At 35.1% G+C, this 21956-nt stretch overlaps 1 protein-coding gene across 3 annotated transcripts in view; it reads right to left on the bottom strand.

The window, feature by feature from the left end:
- Positions 1–21956, bottom strand: part of SPPL2A (signal peptide peptidase like 2A) — a 52967-nt gene that overhangs the window by 13995 nt on the left and 17016 nt on the right. The window contains exons 2-14 of one of the 3 annotated variants that reach the window (XM_043471997.1): positions 19213–19328; positions 18719–18901; positions 17712–17801; positions 17127–17260; positions 13138–13289; positions 9434–9530; positions 8898–8999; positions 7849–7930; positions 7225–7299; positions 2641–2697; positions 2396–2449; positions 1845–1947; positions 593–667 (exon numbers count right to left, since the gene is read on the bottom strand). In XM_043471997.1, the coding sequence (XP_043327932.1) occupies positions 593–667; positions 1845–1947; positions 2396–2449; positions 2641–2697; positions 7225–7299; positions 7849–7930; positions 8898–8999; positions 9434–9530; positions 13138–13289; positions 17127–17260; positions 17712–17801; positions 18719–18901; positions 19213–19328 (1320 nt within the window). Of the gene's footprint in view, positions 1–592; positions 668–1844; positions 1948–2395; positions 2450–2640; positions 2698–7224; positions 7300–7848; positions 7931–8897; positions 9000–9433; positions 9531–13137; positions 13290–17126; positions 17261–17711; positions 17802–18718; positions 18902–19212; positions 19333–21956 lie in introns of all 3 variants that reach the window. The other 2 variants (XM_043472000.1, XM_043471998.1) reach the window with 2 other exon arrangements.

Below are 21956 nucleotides of genomic sequence, written 5' to 3'. Positions count from 1 at the left end.
TCTAGAAAAACCCTTTTCTAACTGCTGATGTACACTTTCAATTTACAAGATTTAATTCCATTGTGGAATTAAAAACCTTTCTAGAACAGTATCTAAATGGCTATGGTGCAGGCCTTTACCTAAGAATAAAGAATTTTGGTGTATGGATTTTGAGATATATATTTGACATGTTCAGAAGTAGAAAAGTATTTTTTGGCTTATTGCTTGTTCTTGTCTGTTTTCAACAAAAGAAGCAAGACAAGTAACAACTACCTCTGCTGTCCCAGGTATTATTGTGCCCATAAGTTTATTTATATTAATATGCAATTATTACACAGAATTTTTTAAAAACCTAGTATTATACTAGTATCAACTACTTATGTGCCATATGCTCTAGTAAGCTTTTTATGTGTAGAATCTTCTTTCATATATAATTTCCTTTTCAAACATCAAAAACCTTGTGATATAGGGTAGTAAACTCTATCTCTTTTTGATGGAAAAAGCATCCTATTAAGTAATGGTGAAGAATTAGAATCCAGGACTCCTTACTTTTAGACCTTTTCCTACAGGTGATACAACTCAATATAACAAAAAGAAAAAACAAAAAATTTACCAATTGTGGAGGAAACATAGTATATAGAAGAACCAATCTCAACATCAAATCTTCTACAGTATGCAATCAACAGGCCTAAAGAAAATTTCACATGACAGTCTTAAAATAACAATAGCAATACAAATGCAGTTGTTAACTATGGTAAAAGTACATGTTGCGTTGTATTTAACATTCATTTTTGCATCATTAGAACATTAAAGTACCTCAAATTAGGACAAAATTTTATATGCTGATTTCTTTAAACTTAATACCATATATTAAGCATTTTCCTAAGCCATTAAACAGTCTTTAAAAACATAATTTTTATTAGTTAGCACACTGTCTTCACCAATTCTATGCTATGTGCTTCTAATAGCACATGGTGTGGAACTGGTAAAGAGAAGAGTAAATTTAAAGACATTCAAGAACTTTAAGGTTACTTAATAGAAAGCATTCCCTACTTTACCAATTACGTGAGAGGAGACTCACTGGGCTAAGAGAGCTGCTACACTGGACTTTGCCATCCAGCTCACATGGCAACACTATTCGTTTCTCGATCTAGCTTTACTATGTCAATGGCAGGGCTTTTTCAGAAGAGCCAGTACTCTTTACCTAGGCACAGCCTGTTAGTACACAAGGAGACAGTAAGAAAAGTGAGGAAGGATGCACTACCAGCTGACTGAGAAACATTATTAATCACTTCTATACTATATTATTCCTGGGCTGGGATTAAGTTTATTCTATAGGTAGCCCAGTGAGGAACAGGCCAAACTGCAGTAACTATCAGAGCAGACATTCTAGGAGAAGGCAATCAATTCCACCAAACACTGTATTTTTTTGGTATTATAATGCCCTACAAGCTGTTGTTCTACAGTGTTTTCCTCTTTATCACGACCTTGCTTAGTTTAAATAACTTAGTTTAAACAAATAACTATTGTTTTAAAACATAAGTAACAGAAATTATAATATATTTGGCATTATTAAATTCAACTTTTAAAGGGGATTTATGATATACTTTCTTGGTGATCCTAGTTACTTCTTCTAAGGCATTTTTTGAGCCATGGGAGATATACTTTGGTTGTTACTATTTGGGCTTTATCTTCTATCCATCAAAACACTTTTTCTCCATTCCTGTCACTGATCCCAGCTCTAGCATTAGCCAGAAATACTTAAAGAGCAGGTAACTTTTAACATTTGATATGTGATACTGCACATCTGACAATTTTAAATCATCAGTCTACTTTCACTCAAATCGTTACAAACAACTGCTTACCTGGTACAATGATGTCTCCAAAACCCAATATTGAAACTGGCATGAGACACACACTCATTACTGAGAAATAGGCCAGTTTTGGTACCCTGATGACTACTGGTAACTGTAATTACAAAAAAAAAAAAGAGAGAGAGACCACCAATAAACCTCTTAGGAATCTTTACCCATATCTTCAGAAAGGGAAGGATTGATGTTAGAATAACTTAATGTTTTAAAATTAACATTTTAGAAATATGAGGAGGAAAAAAGCTTGAAATCAGAGAACATAAATTAGACATATATATACTCTGAATATATAGAAAGCTTGAAAGACATAGATATGCAGTTATGGAGAAACAAAACCCAACACACATGTAGGGTTAAGAGTATGAATCCAGTATCCCCATATCTAATGTTTTTTCTTTCCTTTTTACCAAAAATAGAGGACTCAGGCCTTGAAAGAGATTTTTTTTTTTTTTTTTTACAATCTGGATTTTTTTCCCCAAAGAAGAGTCTTGTCTGAGAGGGTATGATTTAAAGTCCAATGAACATATCTGAAATACAATCCTTACTTTCTCATGGGGAGCTGATGGTTGAGCAGTGGCTTCCACCAAGTTTCCATCATTCTAGGATGAAACCCAAGTCAATAGGTATTTAATAATTTAGAATAACTAACAAAAGGGCTATATTTTGTGAGAAACAAAGCTTTACAATACCTTAACATGCACTACATGACCAATGAATTACACAGGAAGGCAAAATTATTAACTGGACACACACAAAATGGCAGCCATTTGTACTTAATTGCCACCCCTACCTTTTCATTATTTCCAAAAGGTCCAGCTGCAAGTTCAACCATGATACTCTCACCATTCTAAAATTAAGAAAGGTAAAAGAAATTGTTCAATCACTTAAAGTGAACAATCTGTCAGTATTCATGACCTAGGGCTTCCCAGGTGGCGCTAGTTGTAAAGAGCCTGACTGCCAATGCAGCAGACTCGAGATACGTGGGTTTGATGCCTGGGTTGGGAAGATCCCCTGGAGAAGGAAATGGGAGCCCACTCCAGTATTCTTGCCTGAGAAATCCCATGGACAGAGGAGCCTGGTGTGCCCCAGTCCTTGGGGTCGCAAAGAGTTGGACATGACTGAACACACACACACACACACATTCATGATCTCCTGCCATGGCTATGGCCTACCATAAGCTGATGGAAAGTCATCTGTAGACTGATTTTTTCCTAAAATGGTCTCTGTAGATAGCAAAAATTGGAGTTACCTAAAACAAATTTCACCTAGCATGCTACTCCACTTTATTAGAACTCAACAAATAAGAGAAACTTACAGATAAACCACACAAAAATTATTCAACTGAAGGTTTGAGCACAGATTTATACTGACAACTAATATCTAGCATTTCCTCTATGGGCTATACATTTTAAGTGCTTTTACTTATGTCATATACTATGCGTCATAGTTATTTTTAGCAATAACAATGAACAGGGACAGAAGAAATACTGAAATTTTTTATATACAGATTTGTAATAAATTGATGACTTTATTTAAATACATATTTAACCTTCTGTCTACTCACCACAATAACAATGAAGCCAAACTCGAAAAGATCAAGAACTTGAGAACATGTTTCTATCCTGACTCTTGTCCAATTTCAGCTTTGCCTGCTCTTAATGCACCAATCAAAGCATTAACCTTAGCAGAATTTTTTCCTTGTGCATGTCTAAGGTCTTTTTATGTGGGCTGTGCGAGAAATTCATTAAAAAGTTCTTTCCTGACAGCAAAGTCTACTGGGGAGAGGGGAAACATTTAGATGGAGCAAGCTAAGACTGCATGAGCACCCATCTTACACTTAAAATAATGCCCCAAACAGGTCATGGGAAGATAAATAAATGCTGAATTTTTAGGAGAATTTGACTGATTAGCTATACTATTTTCCATGGGTGTGGAGAGCATAGAATAAATTACCTGAGTTTACTTTTAAGAGGATTTCACTGATACCTGAGTTGAGTAGAAAAAAGAATAAATTCCTTGGCTACAGAAATCTTTCCCTCATGTTAAGCTTTGGGTTACAGAAGGGTTAAATCACAGGAGTTTATGAAAATAAACTAATATTAAATACAGTTGCTTACAGGAAACTCCTATGATGTGATTCAATTTCCAGATAAAGAGCTTATTTTGGTTCATTTTCAAATTGCTATTTAAAACATTTAACTGAAGATTATTACTGACATCCTCTCATACATTCAAAGATATCTACCTGAGAAACTACTATTTGCAAGACACTATACCAAGTATGGTGGTAGATGAAGGAAAAAAAAAACCAAGACAGGCTCTTACCACCTGTACTCCTACGGCTACCTGCCCTAACTCATTAAAAATCTACTAATACCAGGGTCAAGAAGATATTTAGAATGTCTACTATTTAATTCTTGAAACTTACAGTGAAAACCACAAAAATCAGAAATCATGTATCTGATTTTCATTTTGATTTGCCTAACAAACCAAACTGAGAAGACAGTATTAAGCTAAATCTACAAGAGTGAACTCCAAAGAGCACATCAATCTTTTCCATTGGATCATATTACTAGAAGTCACACTTCTAGTCAGTGGGATCAAAGATGAAAAAAAAAGAAGAAAAATTCCCTAGGCACAGAAGAACGAAGACTCAAAGACATCTTTACTATTACCATATATACCTTTAAAATCCTGACATTTTTATGTGTACAGAATGGACATAGTTTGCTGGCAGACAAGTTTGGCATTTATAAAGCGATACTAGTGTTAAAACACAATGGAAAATTTATTTTTAGAAAAGAGTTTAGTTATAGCTTTTATGTTCACTGTGCAATGTAAGTGTCATATGGTATGAAAGTGTTAATCACTTAGTCGTGTCCAACTCTCTGCAACCCAATGAACTGTAACCCGTCAGGCTCCTCTGCCCATGGAATTCTCCAGGCGAGAATACTGGAGTGGGTTGCCATTTCCTTCTCCAGGGGATCTTTCCAACCCAGGAATCAAACTTTGGGCTCCTGCATTGCAGGCAGATTCTTTACCGTCGGAGCCACCAGGGAAGCCTAAACGGGTAGTCATATGGTATGACTACCCAGTAACCTATGGGAATGGTTTTGTAGAAAGTGCGCTTTACTTTCATTATGAGATCTGTGATGGAGTGACTTATAGAAATATTTTTAAACCAAATAAATTGACACAAGCTAGAACAAGTTTAGACTGAACTTCAAAATATGCTTTAGTAAATTAACAGTTTTTGCTATAATTCATAATACCAGTTCTATGCTTTTTTAGGTTACCATTGCAAATTAAGTCAATGAGCCAGATGGTTCACCATTAAAGCATGAAAAGGTACTAGTATTTTGGGACAGTTAATTACATTTGTTACCTAGTTGCAATTTTAGCTCCCCAATGGGGCATATGTTTGTCTTATGCCATCATAGCCAATATCAGAAATGTAGACATTTCACAGATAGCAGAGGTTAAAGAATAAAGAACTACTAGGGGAAAAAGCAGTCATTATAAAATACTAAATGTATGAAAGTGACAAAGGATAAAAAAATGATATAAAGTTAGAAAGTGAGACTCAAAGTGGGAAAAGTAGAAGAGTTAAGCAATAATTAGTAATATATTCATGAGATAAGAATAGGGACAAGGTAGAAGAATTAAGCAATAATTAATAACACATTCATGAGATAGGAATAGGGACAAGGTAGAAAAACTGGGCCAATAATGAAGGACTACCACACTCACCCAACACCTCTCCCTTTTTCTAAGGACAGCACCATGATTTTATTGAGGAGCTAGTGGTATAGTTGAAACTTGAAACCTAGGAGTTTCAAGTTGCTGATTCTAACCTCGTGGAAAAAGCCAGTCTGAGACAATGAAAAGGTGGACAGAAGCAGGAAGGAAGAGTATGTGCTCCTGGGTCTAGTTTCTCCTGAGGACAGGCCCTCCCTGGCCTTTGCACGTATGCTGAATAGATGGGACCTCTTTCATATAGAAAAGTTAGGTTGGATTCTGGCAGAAGCAACCAAAAGAATTCTACTGATGGAAACAGAGGATAGAATGCTAGCAATACTCGCTCACTCAAATGATTAGGAAACTGAGGGCTAAGTGACTAGCAGCTCAGGGTTATAAAGTTACAGATCTACACTTTAGGTCTCTAGACTTCCAGTGTTGGGCTCTTTCTTAGTCTCACACTAGGGTTACAGAAATGAAAGAAGCAATGACAGCTTTTCATTCTTTTTTGCTGTCTGTATTATCTACAACAAATATTTATTATTTTATAAAAGTAAGAAAAGTTACTTTAAAATGTGTAGGAAGAAAACTTTTTTTTTTTTTTTAGGAAGAAAACTTATAGACATTCTCATGTTTACATCAATCAGGAAGCTTTTTTTTTTTTCTTCAGCAAAATGGTGTAAAGGCTTAAAAATATCCTCTATTAAAATATTAAAAGGCCTTTTTTTTTTTTTTAAGGAAATGGCACGGATTTATGCATCCAGTCTAGAATCCATTTCTTTTTTTCCAGGAATCTTCTCTAGTCCATTTCAAAACCCCAATGACCTTAGTGAGCAAATTTACAAGGGGAAAAAAAAAATTTAACTACTAGTGATTGGCTTTCTGGCTATCCGACTTGCCGTCTCTCAGGACACATCCCATGTTCAAGACAGCTTATGGCAACACACATCTCTGCAGATAGGAAGGTGGTGAAAGACTTCATTTCTACCTCTAAAAACTTCTCTCTGTGGCAGTAGGAGAAATGACAGCCACCCAAAGGCCACCTTCTTCTTTGATCCTTTCACGGATGCACAACCGTCCTAAACTAGCTGAGTATATATACCTGTGAAACATTAGTGTTAAGATATTGCCCTTGACAAAGACTGGTAAGATGGGGCCAAAGTGCAGAAAGCGACAGTTTTTCCCTTGGTTTGTTTCACTGTTAGTGTCACAGTTTTTAAGAGTTCCTGGTGCCACATGACAATCCACAACTGACGATAAATTCCGCTCAGATGAAACCGAAGTCAAGTAATTCATCCTTCTACAGAGCACATTAGTGATAGCTTAACTGGTTTCGCAGGTTTCAAATCCCTAGCGTCCAATGAAAGTCATTAAGAGTTCTCTAGAAAGAAATATGTACAGTTGCTAAAGGGACCGTCCAGGGTATCGTCTATAACTATTTCAGTTAGCTTGGTGTCAATGCTTTGCCTATGGCTGTTATTTGGTTCAATGGCAGAATAAGGTGATGTAAAAGGCCAATTCTCTTAAGAGAATTAGAACCCAGTCAATGGTAAACATCTGGAAAATCAATACTCTAAGAGCATATTTAAGATTCTAATCATTTAGTATGTTTCCTATGCATTTAAAAATATCATACCTTTGTGATGAATGGTGTTATGAAAACAAAAAATACATCATAGAGGAGAAGAAGGCCCAGAAGTATCACACATGACTGTTGAAGAAACAAACAAATTTAAAGGTCAAACCTCATATTTAAATTAAGAGGTATTATTTTGCAAATACAAATAAACATGTAACATACATTTAAACACTACTTTTTAAGGCATTAATGTTTATTACTATTTGTAGTTTTAATCTATAAATCACATTAAAACTTTATCTGTTTCAACCCACTCTTTTAAAAAAGAATCACTGAAGCAAAGAAATGTTCTTCCCTGATTTTAGTCTTGTACGGATTATATGAATTTGGCATAGTATGTGAATGATTAAAAATATTTTATGTTAAAAAAAAATATGTAGAAGATCAGTGGTCTCCTGGGTTGGGGATTAGGACTGATTGATAAAGGGCATGATAGAGCTTTTGATGAGGTAAGAAATATTTTATAATTGATTGGGATAGAGGTTACAAAGTTACATATTTGTAAAGTTTTGATAATCTGTACACTTAAAATAGGTGCATTTAATTATATGTAAATTATACCTTAATAAAATTGTTTTAAAAAGAAAGCAATATTTTAGCTAGCAAAGTAGTTTACTTTACCTTGAAGTTGGGTAACTTCAGTGTTTTAATTAAATTCAGACAGAAAGCAATCCCCAAGATATCCTGTAAAATCCAAGCCCACCTAAAATCAAAAGAAATTACTCTATTGTTTTACCCAGTTATTTTTAAGTGGAACATTTCAAAAGAAACATATCACTAAAGCAATACTGTTCAATTGCTATGATTTGACTATTCAACTATTAAGTAGCAGTTGTAACAACAGAAAAACCTCTTAGAGTCTCCATATTTTATTGTTCTAGTAGAATAATGAATACTACTGTGCTAAGAAAAAGTTGAAAGCCTGCTTCAGAAGTATATCAGACAAAGGTACATATTTATCCTTAATCTTTGAATTTTACATGTCTCTTTTTAGAAAGGTAGCTCATAACAAAGGATACGATGTTAATATACATCCAGATAGCTAAAGCATAAAGGAAATGAGAGCTACACATCAAACTCTACCAGAAATAATAGCATGAAAAATTACCAACTGATTATCATACTTGGAGCTGCCTACAATTGTATGAACTTTGCTCCCAAATTTTGGGCCATTACATCCTTTGGGGTTTTAATAATTTTATTAATAAACTGTTAAAATTATTTTCTGTTTATCCTTCCTGCAAACAGACAGAAACCTGTATATTTTCTTATATTTTTTTCTTTCTCACATGAAAGGTAGCATATGCTAGATATTCTTGCATATTCTTTGGCTTTTTTCAGTTAAAAATATATCCTGGAAATCACTGCATATCAATTCACAGAAATCTTCGTTTTTGACAGCTGCATTGCACTTCACTGTGTGGCTATACCATAAATAAGTGTATTTTTGAAGCCTATTTCAGTTTAGATGTCTAAATCCTAGTTTACATTTCCTTCTCTAGACAACCTCAAATCCATTAGCACAAGGTTTCTTTATTTAAGTATTTAGCATGTTTCAAGACTAGGATGTTCTGGGGGAAAAAAAATCCATGATGAACAATTATCAAGGCAAGATATGAAACAACCCATCCTTAGTCTAAGCTAAAAGGAAATACAATGAGTATTCATACCTATCTTCATTTCGAAATACAGCCCAAACAACAGCTACTGCTATGCACAGTCCAGAGAGAAGATAAAGTCTCACTTCAAAGCTCTTGCCACAACAGGTAATCCTAAAAGACAGTTTGAAATAAATTAATTTACCCTAAAGATGAAATACAATGTTCACTTAATGTAACAAATGAATGTCTGCCACAGTGAGAAGAAGTTTTTGAAAAGTCAATTTTAAAGCCTTGACTTTAACTACAATGAATGATGCATAATAAAATATTCACCAGTTCAATAGAACTGTGTTGATGAAAATGCTCTATATCTGTGCTGTCCAATACCACAGCCATTAGCCACATGTAGTTATTTAGTACTTGAAACGTGGCTAATGGGGCTGGGCAACTGAAGTTTTAATTTTATTTAATTTTAATTATTTTTAATTAAAATAGCAACATGCATATTGGACTTCACAGGTTTACAACAAAGCTCCTATTTTTTCCTTGTATTGTTTTAAATTACAAAAACCAATATTATGGGCTTCCTCACAAGAGATACATACGTGCATCGTCCCCATTGTATCTTACGAACTAGTGCAGCAAGACAGTTGTACAGACTCATCGCTGATGCTATGCAGAAAATTGCTATCATAACATAAACTAGAAAAAAAGACACCAAATTATATGAGAAGAGAGGAAACACGATAAGGAAACATGATAAGAAAACTTTTATACAATTAATATTAGTTCTTTAGCTTTCTTATTAGATCGTAATACTTTCAATGCAGTGAACATATCATAATCTGAATTGGTTACTAAACTGAACATACTTAGATCTTGAGCTTTAAGAGTGGTATTTCACGTGTTGTTTCAGCTCCACTACACATTACTAGGATTTCTTTACGGGTTGAAGATAGCTCTGCAGTTTTTTTTCTTTTTTAGAAAATTTTATTATCACAGTTGATTTACAATACTGTATTAGTTTCGGGTGTACAGCTTCAGATTCTTTTCCATTACAGGCTATTACAAGATATTAAATATAGTTCCCTGTGCTATATAATACTCATTGTTTACCTTTGTAATAGTCGGGTATATCTGTTAATCCTATACTGCTACTTTATCCCTTTATCCCTTCCCTTTTAATTGTAAATTTCTTTTCTACGTCTATCTTTCTAATTTGTAAATAAGTTGATCTGTATTATTTTTTAGATTCCATATACATGATATCATATTTGTCTTTCTGTCTGAGTTAACTTAGCATAATAATCTTTAGGTTCACCCATGTTACTGCAAATAGCATTATTTAATTGTTTTTTAATGACTGAGTAATATTCCATTATATATATATATCTCATACCTTCTTTACCCATTCATCTATTGATGAGCATTTAGGTTGCTTCCATAATTTGGCTATTGTAAAAAACGCCACAATGAACATCAAAGTAGAAAGACAGTATTAGCTGCTCAGTCGTGTCCAACTCTTTGCAACCCCGTGGACTATAGCCCACCAGGCTACTCTGTCAATGGAATTCTCCAGGCAGGAATACTGGAGTGGTTTGCCATTTCCTACTCCAGGGAATTTTCCCAACCCAGGGACTGAACCTGGGTCTCTTGCAACACAGGCAGATTCTTTACTGTCTGAGCCACTAGGGAAGCCCCAGTGAACATAGGGTGCATATATATGTTCTATTTAGTTTTTTGTTTTCTTAGAATAAACATCCAGAAGTGGAATTCCTGGATTATACGTTAGCTCTATTTTTAGTTTTTAAGGAACCTCCATACTGTTTTCCATAGTGGCCACACCAATTTATATTCCCACCAACAGTGATAGGAGGGTTTCCTTTTCTCCACACCCTCTCAAAAATTTTATTATTTGTAGACTTTTTGAAGATGGCCATTCTGACAGGTGTGAGATGAAACCTCATGCAGTTTTGATCTGCATTTCTCTAATAATCAGTGATGTTGAGCATCTTCTCATGTGCCTATAGGCCATTTGTATGTCGTCTTTGGAGAAATGTCAATTAGGTCTTCCGCCCTTTTTCTGATTGGGTTGTTTGTTTTTTTGATATTGAATTGTATGAGCCATTTGTGTATTTTAGATATTAACCCCTGTTGGTTGCATCTTTTGCAAATATTTTCTCCCAGTTCATAGGCTGTCTTTCAGTTTTGTTTATGGTTTCCTTTGCTATGTAAAAGCTTTAAGTTTTATTAGGTCCCATTTGTTTATTTTTGCTTTTATCTCTTTTGCCTTCAGAGACTGACCTAAGAAAACATTGGTAGGATTTATGTTAGTAGCTGTGCATTTTATCATTCAATGATTCAAAGTCACATGTTTGTTAAAGATGTCTATGAAGTGAGTTGAAGACATTTGTATTTAATTTAAATGTATCAAATGGAAGAATTAATAAACCACTTAAAATACTTTTTATTTATTTTTTTAGTGGAAATGTTTTACTTTTTTAAAAAATTTACTTATTTTAATTGAAGGATAATTATTTTACAATATTGTGGTGGCTTTTGCCATACATCACCATGAATTGGCCATAGGTATACATGTGTCCCTAAAATATTTTTAAAGAGCTTAAAGGGGAGAACTTCCACCTACCTTAGACATTAATCATGATGTCTACATTTTCCTATGGTGGAATTCATCTCTAATAATTTTACATGTGGTAAAACCAAATCCACTTAAACAAACCTCATTGTCTAGGTATGATATTAAGGTATTAAAATTCACAAATGTTCTTCTATATTAGCTATACTTGGTTGAAAATTACTTAAAATTAAAAAATTTGATCTTGCTGTTGTTAAAAACAAGAAGAAATTATCATACTCTAAAAGTATTGCTTTGTGAAATTTTTCAAAATTTTACAATGGAAATATACATTTTAACTGAATTTTGCAAAACCACTAGATTTCAGAAAACTATAACTTTGTTTTGTATGTGAGAAAAGACAGCAAACTAGAGACAGTAAATATTAAGAAATGGCATCAATTCTAGCCATAAGGAACCATTTGAAAGTATATTAAATTTCACAATATCACACACCATTGTCAGAGTCACAATTAGACCCCATGTCATGGGATAACCATGAGGTTTAATGATCTTCCTCCTCCTACACTGAAAATTACAGTTATAAACAGGGTCAATTTTTAAATAGTGATGAGTTTAAGGAAATCCCTTACCAAAAACTAAAACGTGCGTTAGGGTAAAGTAGAGAAATCTCTTTGTTCTATTAAAGACCACTAAATATATCAACTGAGGGTCAGACACACAATTGAAGGCTGAGAATTTATAACAGAAAAATTAGCTGTGCAATGACGACATAATACAAATACCACACTGGTATCCACTCTCCCTGCAACATACTGAAATATGAGTGATATTCCAAGAATAATTTTTTCTAATTGGAAATATATATAAGTATAGTTTTAAAACTGCTACCATAGGAGAGGAGAAATTGAAAACTAAGGTGAAACTAACCCAAGGCCCCAGTTTTCCAGAAACTTATACTATTATTCTCTAAATAAACATTTTGTAGCCTGTGGTGGTTTTCACAAAGAGTTTTTGGCTAAGTCTCATTAGGCACACTATCTTTTTCCCTGGGCTCCTTTCTCTTTCTGCTATGTGTTGGCCACAAATGGCAAATTTCCATTTTATCAGAACACTAAGTAGACTGTTCAGGGGATGGGCAAGCCATGACCCCTTCCTTCCTAAAGGAAAAAGTATCATTTACTCTCTAGACTACAAGCAAGTACCTGTGTGTTTTTAGATGTAGTATGATCTTAATGTTCACACAAGTAAAACAAAATTTAAGCAATACAACATTTTGATTTGCAAACTGACAAAAAGGACCAATCACACTTTAGGAATAAGCAGAAGCAATAAATTCATAATTTGAATAATCTTCTATTATATTTCATGCAATTGTATATAGCTACCAAGAAATCCTTAGTCTGCTGCTTAGATACCCCCAGTCTATTTTGCTTTATCTGCAGAGACAAAAACTTAGGGACCGTAGCAATTCTTTCAGGTTGTCCATGAAGCAGTGTTCTTATTTTGAGTCACAGTGTATTTTAAATCAGAATTTTTTTTTAATCCCAGAGTAATAGCGACCTAACACTTTCGACAGTTTAAAAGTTAATATCACTTTTTAATTATTCACTTAAGTTTTCCAGTTGAATGCCTTAAAGGAAAAGATAAATCTGGCAAAGTAAATGAAAATATTGTATGCTAAAAAGTAGCAAATGTAAAATGATTTCTTACCCAACCATTTGTAGAAGAAATAAAGTAAGACCATCATAATACAGCAGATGACCACAAATATTATAACTGTTAGAGGACTAAAAGTAAAATATTCTTCCTTCTTTTTCCTCATTTCTCTATCTTCAGTGTTTGTCATTGCCTTCATGTTTTCCCTGCATAAACACACACAGAAACTTCAGCAATCTCTGCCAAGTACAGTTATTTTTAAAATCTATCTGTAATACTAACTTAAAGTTGTTTCTGATTACAAAGTTAACATACTTAAACAGTTATCACACCATGAAGAAATACTTAATCTAGAAGTAAAAACTCTCTATAATTCTACCCTTCAGAGTTGGTGTGTTATTAACCACTAACTTTTGAAACCAACTTGCAGGTAGTAAACTACTTTTAAAAGCAGCTTCTCTTCAATGTAAAAACACTAACTTATTCTATCAGTCAGCTCAGTATTCACTGTAAGTCTGTATGGTGCTCTTCAACATATTATGAAGGATTCAAAAGAAGTTCAAGACATCGCTTTGTCCTACCCTGATTCAAGGTAGCAAAATATTGTTTTAATTCTCCCAATACCCCTTCTGGGGTCACACAACTAGTGAAAGGCAGACAACAGGAGCTGAAGAGGAAAGGGCCACAAGCTTCTTTTATTGAACAGTTTCTGTTCTGTCACCTTGTCTCTTCCCAGTTACATAGAAGCCACTAACGTACTTTTCCAGCGCCAGTCCCTTCAACTCTGGTCTACTAAAATGGTATTCCTGATCACCTCTTGGCCTTTTGGCTAAGATCAAGTGTAAAGTGGTGTTCCCTGTTCCTTTTTCATATATCCTGATCCTTTTCACCAAGTCTGGGCTCAATACAAACTTTAGGTTAAAAAAAAAAGATTTATTTCTATCAACTTGCTAAATTGCTTATTTATCAACATGCTACTTTATGAGAAAACTGCATATCAAGATGGTTACTATTCTACACATCTGTGACTCTAGGGAGGTTGCCTGGGAAAGGAGCAGGGAGAAGGTTTGAGGAGGAACACACAGTACCTCCCTCAAACCATAGCACCAGATGACAGCGTATTAACAGAGTTTCAACAAAAGTGGTACCTGAGTGGGTAAACATGCCCACCTTTGGATAAATCCATTGCAAACATTTATTTAAGGACATTTCTATCACAGAACCCATATAAGGCACAATAACCAAAAGGCTATATATTCATATTCAGTTTATACCAGGTAATTTATTGAAGGAAAATATATTCTAGGTTTATATCATGTTAAAATAATACAACTCATCTTTTTTTAAAAAACTGTATTCAAATCAGGTCGAGAGCCACAGGCAATAGGAAGCTAAGCTTTCTTTCCTGTCATCTTGAGTTTATGATGAGGACCAGTTATATGCATGCATGCTCAGTTGCTCAGTTGTATCTGACTTCTTTGAGACCCCATGGGCTGTAGTGTGCCAGGCTCCTCCATCCCTGGGATTTTCCAGGTAAGAATACTGGAGTAGGTGGCCATTTTCTTCTTCACCAGTTATATGAGGGCTCATTATAACAGCAGTTTAACTCTCTACTGAAAAGTCTTTATACTGAATCAAGGCATTTTTCATTTTTGCATAAAGTACATCTTTCATTTGGCAGGTTAATTCTGGGTTATGAGGTCCTGTTCTGGTAAACTTTTCCCTCCCTAAGCCATATTCTCTTTTCCCTTCTCTTTCAGCCTAACTCTCTTTACTTGCTAAATAATTGTTCCTGTGTTATTTTTTAAAATTAAGATATAGAAGACATATAACATTAACTTCAGGTGTATTACACAATGATTTGATAATTGTATATATTGCAAAATGATTACCACAGTAAGTTTAGTTCACACCCATCAGCACAGAGTTAAAAAGATTTTTTTTTTCTTGTGAGGAGAACTTTTAAGAACTACTTTATTAGCAACTTTCAAATATGCAGGACAGAATCATTAACTATGGTCAGTATGTTGTACATCTACAGGACTTATTTATTTTATAACTGGAAGTCCGTACCTTTTGAACACCTTCACCCATTTTTCCCACCCTCCACCTCCCCACCTCTGGTAACCACCAATCTGTTCTCTGCATCTATGAGTTCATTTTTTTAGAGATTCCACACATAAATGAGATGTTCAGGTATTTATCTTTGTCTGACTTATTTTACTTAGCATAAGTAATACCTTCAAAATCCAGCCATGCTGTTGTAAATGGTCTTATGTCAGTAACTCTACTTTTTATGAAATGTTTTCCATTTTATCATTGATTAATACTCTTCCTCTATACTGTCACTCCCAACCACAACATACACACTTAGTTTTTTCTATCTTTATCCTACTTTCAGAATCGGTCACTTCAATTTCAAAATCCTTAACTCTGCAGGTAAAAGATCTCTCTTCTCCCAACCTAGTTACTGAAGGCAATACATTTTTTGTTTTTGTCCATCATCATGTTTTATGATTAAGTCAACTTGTATGTACTGCTCTCCCACCTCCAATTTTCTTGAGGAGGAGCCCATCCTGACAGGTACATTAAGCTTGCCTTGCTAACTCAAAGCCCATGGACCAGTTTGTCAAAAAATGCAGAATCTCAGCATTCACCCCAAGCCTACTAAATCTTAATTTTTAAAAATTTTAATGGACATGGGTTTGGGTGGATTCCAGGAGTTGGTGATGGACAGGGAGGCCTGGCGTGCTGCGGTTCATGGGGTCGTAAAGAGTCGGACACGACTGTGCGATTGAACTGAACTGAATGAGATCTTAAGACAGTTTGTATTCACATTACAGCCTGAGCAGCACTACTCTAGAAAAGAAACAGTTTACATACTAATGTAAGTACAGTGAGAATCTATATTAAATGGAAAAAAATTTTCAATGAATCAGCAGCTTTTCAGAAATTATAACATTTTACCATACAATCTAGAAAATGATTTTGGAGATCTTCCATACTAGGCTTTATAAAGATTAACAGTGAAAAATATAATGCTAACTTATGTGAAGACATGTGACTAACACATGCTGAAATGTGTTTTCCAAATATGTAAAATATTTTAAGCTCAACATTCTAGGAATCTATGCTTGTTAGATTTCTCTTACTGTAAGTCAATCAAATTTTAGTATTTTAAGAAATTACAAATAAGCTTATTAGCTTTAGCTGGTGTCAAATAAGCCCTTTTTAGTGGAATCTACATATCAATTCACAAGGTGAACATATTGTCCTTTATGCATAAAATAATGTGCTCTGAGCACAATTTTTTACTCAGAGTTAAGAAAATGAACTGATTCTTCTAAACTACACTGCCTTTGCTGCTGCTGCTGCGTCGCTTCTGTCGTGTCTGACCCTTAGCGACCCCATGGACTGCAGCCTACCAGGCTCCTCCGTCCATGGGATTTTCCAGGCAAGAGGACTGGAGAGGGGTGCCATTGCCTTCTCTACACTGCCTTTAATCTACAGCAAAAGGTACATAACTGTAAGAACACTGGGTTTAGGTTGTTATTAAATAGATAAATCCAAATTTCATGTACTTTTGAAATTTCTATATTTAAATTAAAATATGGACATGCTTAATTAATATCCAATTCCTAAAGCACTGACTAGAATGGTGAGGTCACATTGTAATGATTCAACTCAGGAGGAGCTGAAAAAATTCCCATCCTGTTTATTTTCTTTTAATCTAAGCGAATAGGTACATTAGGATGCTAACTATCTCCACCTTTTCTGGGTGAGGTAATTAAACATTTTAATTTAAGAGACTTTGGTGAAATTTCAATGTTTCCTTGCCAGCAGAAGAACAAGAGGAACCTACGACTTTCTTCTTCTCAGTGAAAAGTTAAAGATTTATGTGAGGACAAACCTGCAATCTAACGTTGTCAGCACTATATTCTGAGAACAAGTAGAACTTTAAGTGTTGTTACATGATAAAATGATTAAAGACAATAATTTTTTAACCATTTATCTTAAAAACAATGAAGTTTAATTAAGCTTACAATTCAATTAGCCCGCTCCAGTATCCTCCTAATGCCACAGTGAATACAGCAATTACAAAAATAACCACCATAGTATAGTCAAAGTTAGGCCACGATGGAGAATACATTTTCACAATAATGTTATCTCCGAGAGTCTGAAATGCAAAATAACAGTTAATACACTTAGAGTACGGAAGCAATATTCCAATTTCATTCTGGAATGGACAGGATATATAAGACAGTCAAGAATAACAGAATTATTTTGATAACACAATATAGTCTCTTGTCAAAATTATGAGGCTTTGCTTTATTAAAAGCAAAAGTGTGGTGTTTCACACATTGACATTGTGTTCAAGGATTTAAAATTAAGATAAATGAGATGACACAAAGATTTTAAAGAGGTTGAAACAAAGAAATATCCTCTCAAACATCAAGACTCTGAAATACCTTGCGCTAAATGGGGAGGGGTTGAATAAGACTTGAATGAGACTAGCAAGTTCCATCTTACTAGCAAATGGAACACATATAATAATTTAAATATCAGTGGTTTAAAGCACAAAATTGTACTATTTATAAACTTTATCTAACAGATAATTATTAATTTACCTGCTTCATATCTTTAAAGTCTTTGTGGTTTATAAATGCAATCAATATTTTCACATCAAGATATTCAGATTTGTTCCCTGAGGGAGGAAACTAAAAGAAAAAAAAACATATTATGAAAACTTATGAACTACTAGTAAAGTAAAAATTATTAAATACAAATATCTCTTTAAAGTTATAAAACAATGTTTCATGTGTTTTTTCTTAATATTATAATATTAAAAAGGATTCAAACTGGAATCTTTTCAGCATAAATTTAAACTGCTATTTTATACACACACACACACATTCCTAACATATCTTGTCTATTTTAGGAATGGAAAAGAAACAAAATTTTCCAATTAAACACCTCTTATATCCAGAATGTTTAAGAATACTACCATCATATTATTCAAAACTCAGCCCCTATAGCACAGGGAACCCTACTTAATGTCATGTGGCAGCCTGAATGAGAGGGGAATTTGGGGGAGAATGGATACATGTATATGTATGGCTGAGACCCCAATCAGTCAACCCTAAAGGAATCAGTCCTGAATATTCATTGGAAGGACTGATGCTGAAGCTGAAACTCCAATACTCTGGCCACCTCATGCGAAGAACCGACTCATTGGAAAAGACCCTGATGCTGGGAAAGATTGAAGGTGGGAGGAGAAGGGGACAACAGAGGATGAGATGGTTGGATGGCATCACTGACATGATGGACATGAGTTTGAGTAAGCTCTGGGAGTTGGTGATGGACAGGGAAGCCTGGCGTGCTGCAGTCCATGGGGTCACAAAGAGTCAGACACGACTGAGTGACTGATCTGAACTGAGACCCTTCACTGTTCAGAATCTACCACAACATTGTTTGTTAATCGGCTACATCCCAATGAAAAACAAAAAGTTTAAAACAAAACCCAAAAAACCTCCCAAAACACTCAGCCCCAAACCACACACAAAGAATATAGTTCAGTTCCTATAAAATTTGATATCAAGAACTCAAAAAAAGTTATTATAGTTTAATAACTTACTAGGACACTGTTATTGGCAACCAACAAAGCTTCAGCACCTCCTGTTTGTGCAATTCTGGCTTTTTCCAGAAAATGGCAGGTTCCCCACTGTACCACAACTGCTTTGTTCTTTATTCCATCAGGAGGAATATCAGAAATGTTGCAGAGTGGTGTGGTAGTCAGATTCATCAAACTAGTGGAAGTCTGGAAAGAAGAAATATCTTTAATATTATATATATCATATTTCACCCTAAAGGCATTCAAAGAGAGTATCAACATTGGTTTAACACAAAGTTCCTTTAAATTAGAAACATTTCATGACAATCAGGCTTTGAGGTAGGTATTTTTTAATTTTATAACTTTTTTTTCTCATAAAGAGAAAAATACTAAAGCAAAAGCAATAAATATTTATTAATCACAACATTATAATTAGGTTACATACTGAAACATTATAACCACTCATTTTCACCATTCAATATTTTGTTATAAATAAATAGAAACTGTGATTTACTTACTGCATTTTCTAGGGTACTTGGAAGAGATGTCCAGTGAGGGTTATATAGCATGCAGTAGTCCTTAGATGGTGAAGGTGTGCCATTTCCAGAGGCATGGAGGATTGCTTCGTGAGCAGCTGTCTGGGACACAAACAATAATTTTCACGGTGGCAATGATTCAGCTTGCCAAGGACTAAGGATTTTAATAAAACTATTTATATACAGGTTTGACCACATTTCCTTAAGGGGTAAGGTCCTCCAATGAACTTCTTTGAGGAAATAGTAAAACTGTACATGAAACATTCTTTACATCAGAAAACATTCTTTAAGGAAGTCACTTTCTTAATTGCCCTTTTTATAAGGGCCATATCCCAGGGAGGAATCTTGTTATGATGTCATAACTTCGACACTCCCTTCACACCCTGAAACTTTACTTCCCAATCTCTCATGAGTTATTATTTCATTATTCATATTCTAAAAAGACAATGCACCTGAAATCCCTTAACCTATGTTACCTTCCATATTCTATGAGTTACTAGGGTAAACTTTAAAAAAAATTTTTTTCCCCTTTTATTTTTGGCTGTGCTAGGTCTTTGTGGCTGGCAGGCTTTTCTGTGGTTGTGGCAAGCTGAAGCTGCTCTCCAGTTGCAGGGTGCGGGCTTCTCATTCGGTGGCTTCTCCTGTGACAGAGCACGGGCTGGAGGGATGCAGGCTTTAGTAGTTGCCACATGTGGGCTCAGTACTTGTGACACAGGGGCTTAGGTACTCTGTGGCATGTGGGATATTCCACGTGTCTCCTGCATTGCAGGGTAAACTTCTAAGTGCTATTTTTGGAAATGAACCAGGGAAACTAGAAATCTCAAGTTTTCAAGACCCTGCAAAAAATCTATTCAAAAAGACCAATCTAGAGTTTAAAGTGAAAAAAGAAGATCTAGAAGAATGTTCTTTCCTTACGCTTCATTTCCCACTACTGAGAAAGAAGAGAGACAAGAGGTAATAAGTGACTAAGAGAATAACCATAGTACATGGGGGTAGGGGGATGGGAGTGGAACCTGTGATATGAAGAAACAGCCCAAGACAACTACAATACTACTCCACATCACAATTCCCTTTAAACTTGGATCAATCCAGATCCTTCCTCTCTCCTTTGAGAAAATCTTACGCTACAACCAAAGGGAGAAAAAAGATTGTTTGGCAGTTAAAGATGATGTACTACTAAGCCTCTGCCACTAAAACATGCACCAACAAGAAATTGCTGCTATTTGACCATTTTTGACCTATTAATTTTGTAAATTTGTAATTTTGGTAAATACAAATAAGTCAATCTAAATATCTAAGAAGTACAGAAATGTTCTAATCCATGCTCTCCTACCTAAAATCTCCTGTGAACATTTGGGATTTGAGGGCTTTCTGGCATACTTGGGACTTCCTTAGCTTATGGATCTAAGCAAGTGTAAGGAATTCTTCAAACATGCCATCAGATTACATAAAATGTTACATAAGGAAATTATTTCTGGAAAAAAGAAATGCAGTTTTCATTCAGCTAAATACTTGGTGGCTGTGAATGGATTCTGACAGCAGAGGTGGACTGATCTGTTGAAATTCTTACTGAATCTATTGTTTGGGATTGTTTGATGTTCAAGCTATGCCCAATTTGGTCAGTTTGCAAATATGGCCTCTTCCACCTTGCTTGTTTTATCCTTTTGACAAGATCCCATTAGTCTTTGAGGACTTCCTTGTTTCTAGGCTGAATTTATCCTTTACCTGTCACAGATCAGAACCAGTCATTCTCCTAAGCTCCTTTTGGAAAGCACTGTATTTAAATCAGGATTTGGTTTTAACCAAAAGCAAATGAAAAATGAAAGATAAAAGAAGCTAAAGGTAAAGGAGAAAAGGAAAGATACACCCATCTGAATGCAGAGTTCCAAAGAATAGCAAGGAGAGATAAGAAAGCTTTCCTCAGTGATCAATGCAAAGAAATAGAGGAAAACAATTGAATGGGAAAGACTAGAGATCTCTTCAAGAAAATGAGAGATACCAAGGGAACATTTCATGCAAGTTCAGTTCAGTTCAGTCACTCAGTCCCGTCCGACTCTTTGCGACCCCATGGACTGCAGCACGCCAGGCTTCCCTGTCCATCACCAACCCCTGGAGCTTACTTAAACTCATGTCCATTGAGTTGGTGATGCCATCCAACCATCTTATCCTCTGTCATCCCCTTCTCCTCCTGCCTTCAATCTTTCCCAGCATCAGGGTCAATAAAGGACAGAAATGGTATGGACCTAACAGAAGCAGAAGATATTAAGAGGTGGTGGCAAGAATACACAGAAGAACTATACAAAAAGATCTTCATGACCCAGATAACCACAATGATGTTATCACCTACCTAGAGCCAGACATTTTGGAATGTGAAGTCAAGTGGGTCTTATGAAGGATCACTACAAACAAAGCTAGTGGAGGTGATAGAATTCCAGTTGAGCTATTTCAAATCCTAAAAGATGATGCTCTGAAAGTGCTGCTGTGAATATGCCAGCAAATTTGGAAAAACTCAGCAGTGGCCTCAGGACTGGAAAAGGTCAGTTTTCATTCCAATCCCAAAGAAAGGCAAGGCCAAAGAATGTTCAAACTACCACACAATTGCACTCATCTCACACGCTATCAAAGTAATACTTAAAATTCTCCAAGGCAGGCTTCAATAGTACATGAACTGAGAACTTCCAGATGTTCAAGCTAGATTTAGAAAAGGCAGAGGAACCAGAGATCAA

The sequence above is a fragment of the Cervus canadensis genome, chromosome 6, assembly GCF_019320065.1.
Source record: "Cervus canadensis isolate Bull #8, Minnesota chromosome 6, ASM1932006v1, whole genome shotgun sequence".
NCBI classification, from domain to species: Eukaryota; Metazoa; Chordata; class Mammalia; order Artiodactyla; family Cervidae; genus Cervus; species Cervus canadensis.
The sequence above is the reverse complement of the archived record's forward strand: the minus strand, read 5'-3'. Positions and strand labels throughout refer to the sequence as shown.